This window comes from Netta rufina (assembly GCF_964035555.1).
Source record: "Netta rufina genome assembly, chromosome: 9".
Classification (NCBI taxonomy): domain Eukaryota; kingdom Metazoa; phylum Chordata; class Aves; order Anseriformes; family Anatidae; genus Netta; species Netta rufina.
Genome location: NC_140132.1, coordinates 2,640,830 through 2,643,995, shown reverse-complemented (window position 1 = coordinate 2,643,995; position 3,166 = coordinate 2,640,830). Strand labels below are relative to the sequence as shown.

The following is a 3,166-nucleotide window of genomic DNA, read 5'->3' as shown; positions in this document are numbered from 1 at the left end:
CTTATACTCTAAGCAGCAACATACCAGTAAGCGTTTGCTTGCTTCCCCTGGTAACATAGTAGTTTAACGAGCATGAGTATTTCCACCATGGTAATTTTCTCTAGCAACCTTCCACAAAAGGGACCTGGCTCTTCTACAGGCGTTTCCCCCAGGTTTCACGGCATCTTGAAGACACGCTTGGGCCATTCTGTGGGTTGCCAGTCTGAAGGTCACCAGCTAAAGGGTCTCCAGCCCCAGAGTTGCATGTAGGGTGGTCACTGGCATGATCAGTCCTGCTTGCAGAGGTCTGCGACATTGAGGAACCTCCTGACCACCACAGCCAGGCAAAGCGTCAGCAGCAGCATGTACCCCACGGTGCCCAAGTAGGTGGGAGCGGCTGGGGATGCCTTGAGGAACTCGGCCAGCCCATCCTCCACATAGTGCACCTGGTCGTAGATGCTGAGGAAGGTGAAGATGTGGAAAAGCTGGTGGCTGTGCCCCACGATGTCGAAAAGCCCCGGCTGGATCCGCTCAGGGATTTTGCTGACGTTGAAGAAGGCGGCCACCAGCAGCCAGCAGTAGCGCCGGTAGAAGTAGATGAAGAGCGTAGGGTTGCGGGTGCGGAGGTCGAAGAGGAGGCTCTCCAGCATGATGGGGCAGGCCATGCTCAGTGGCATGGCGAAGACAAAGGTGCGCACGGCGAAGGGGTAGGCGCAGCAGGCGGCACGGCTGCGGCAGCAGGCGGCTGTGCAGCCCACGGCCAGCGCCAGGGCCACGGGCAGCACCAGGGCGCGGTAGGCCGCGATGGGCAGGCTGCAGTCCAGCTGCCAGCCCAGTTGCTGCTGCACGTAGCGGCTCATGGCGCCAGCGTCCAGCAGGCTCAGGCCTGGCAGCAGGTAGTAGGAGTAGGCCACGGTGCTGGCGAAGCCGTAGTAGCTGATGGAGGCGTAGTCCAGGTAGAAGAAGGCGGCGCGGAGGCGCGGGGAGAGGCAGCTGAAGAGGTGGGCCGTGCAGCTCATGGCGAAGGTGAGCAGCACCCCCGAGGCATAGCACCAGAGGGGCAGCAGGGCTGGGTGGTGGAAGGGCACGTCCCCGGCGCCCCGCAGCAGCAGCAGCCGCCCGAAGCGGCTGAGGAAGAGCAGCAGTGGGATGAAGTGGGTCCAGAAGTTGAGCGTCTCGTTGGTGGGCTGCAGCACCGAGGCCAGGCACTCCTGCGCCGAGCAGTGCAGCCGCCGGTACCCCGAGAGGATGAAGCACTCCACGAAGTCCTCGGGCACCTCGTCCCACCGCAGCAGGGCGGCGGGGCGGCCGGGCGGCGGCGCCCCCTCTTCCTCCTCCTCCTTGGCCCCCTCTCCGGCCGGCATGCTGCCCCCGCTGCCCCCGCCGGCCCCGGGCCCCCCGGCCGCCCCCTGCCCGCTCCCCGCCGCTCCCCGCCGCCGCCTCCCGGGCGAGGCGGAGGCGCCGCTCCCGCAGCCGCCGGCGGAGGAGCCGCGGTGGCTCTGCGCTTCTCCTCCTCCTCCTCCTCCTCCACCGCCGCCCCCGGCAGCATCACTCATCGCAGCGCGGGCACTGGCGGCCCCGCTGCGGCTCCTCCCGCCCCGCCGCCCCGCATCGCCGTAACCGGAGCCCGGCGGCGCAGCCAGCCCTGCCGGGGAGCCGCCCGAGGGGCCCCCGCCGCCCCGGCTTCGGTTTCCCGGCGAGGGAGGCGCCGGACACCCGAGCCGCGGTTAATGATTGATGCCGTGCGGCCGCAGCGCGCCTGGCCCGGCGGGGGGGCGGCCTCAAAGCCCCTGAGGAGCCCCCCGGCCCCCCCGGCCGTGCCCGGCCCCGCTCCGCAGCTCGGGGTGCGGGGCGCAGGCGGGCGGTGGCCACGGTGCTGCATCGCGCCCGCCGGGCCAGCGGGGGGACAAAGGCAGGGCAGGAGTGGGGGGAGCCCGCCCAGCGGGCACGGCACAGCGGGGAAATGCCCCGGGCTGGGGGCAGCTGGCGAACGGGGGGATTTCTGCAGGGTGCGCTTGGAGGGGGCTGGCCGAGAGCGGGTGCCTCGGTGACATCGTGTCATGCAGGGAATGGAAAAGTTATTTTAGGCCAACCGTGCACGGCCCAGGCTGCAAAGGGTGCGTGTGGCACTGGCGCAGACGGCACCCACCTTATCCCTGCGCTCCAAGCGGCGCGCTTCGTGGGGAGACTGGAGCAGGCTGACAGTAGCTGCTCTGAGTTGATCCTTAGACAAATCCTACATTTATCAGCTTTCAGTTATGCAAGCCGCATGGTTACATAATGCGAGTATAAAAATACAGGGGAAAACACTGGAAGCGCATTAGTGCACGGTAACGAGTTATAGGGTAGAATCATTAAGGTTGGAAAAGCCCTCCAATGTCAACTGGTCCAACAGCACCCTACCACCGCTACGCCATGTCCCCAGGCACCACGCCCAGCCTTTCCCTGAACACCCCCAGGGATGGTGACTCCACCGCTTCCCTGGGCAACTCAGAGCCTGACTGCTCCTTCTGGTTGGAAGTAAAGAGGAGCTGGAAGTAAAGGAGGTAGCACAGAAAGTTAAGTATCTTGCAGGCTCAGGTAGGAGTCAGAGGATGGGATTGTCGTCTGCTGTTTCAGTGTATTTCCTTTTCGTTTGCTTTCAGTACTTGTGGATGGTCTTAAATATAGCTCTAGGTTTTCGTTTGTCTCTTTACACTGTCATATTCAGATACATATGTATGCTCTTATAGTATAAACCGAGGTCTGGTGTAATTAGGACACTGTACTAAGATTTTTATAAAAATCCTTTATTCAACAGTAAATCATGACAATATGCAAAATCTTGTGAACATACAGGTGACCACAAATATGTTTTTAAAAAACAGTACAAAGGAAGTAGTAAAAACGTGTTGCTGAAAGTTATTTTCAGTGCATATTTCATTACAGAATAAACATTGATTTTACAGACCTGCCAAAAGTAGGGCAGACTGATGACACCGCTTAAAATCTTTATAAAAATTACACAGGTGTCCTGCCAGAAAAACAAACACAACTGAACAGTGCTGAGAAGTTAACAGGAGGTGTAAAATATTAAACTAAGGGACCTGTTTGGTAGATAATGGGCCTGATGTGTTCAGATGTCCTTGTATTTTAGGGGCAAGGAGGTGGGCATGTGTGATGGGCAGCACACAGGAACATTCCCACT

General features: G+C 60.5%; 1 protein-coding gene across 1 annotated transcript; it reads right to left on the bottom strand.

The window, feature by feature from the left end:
• Positions 1–266: 266 nt before the first annotated feature.
• PAQR9 (progestin and adipoQ receptor family member 9) lies at positions 267–1,591 on the bottom strand (the record flags this gene model as incomplete). The annotated part of the gene is given in 2 exon segments (XM_084292052.1): positions 267–1,556; positions 1,559–1,591. Coding segments are annotated over 2 exon segments (1,323 nt in total).
• Between the last annotated feature and the right edge of the window lie 1,575 nt (positions 1,592–3,166).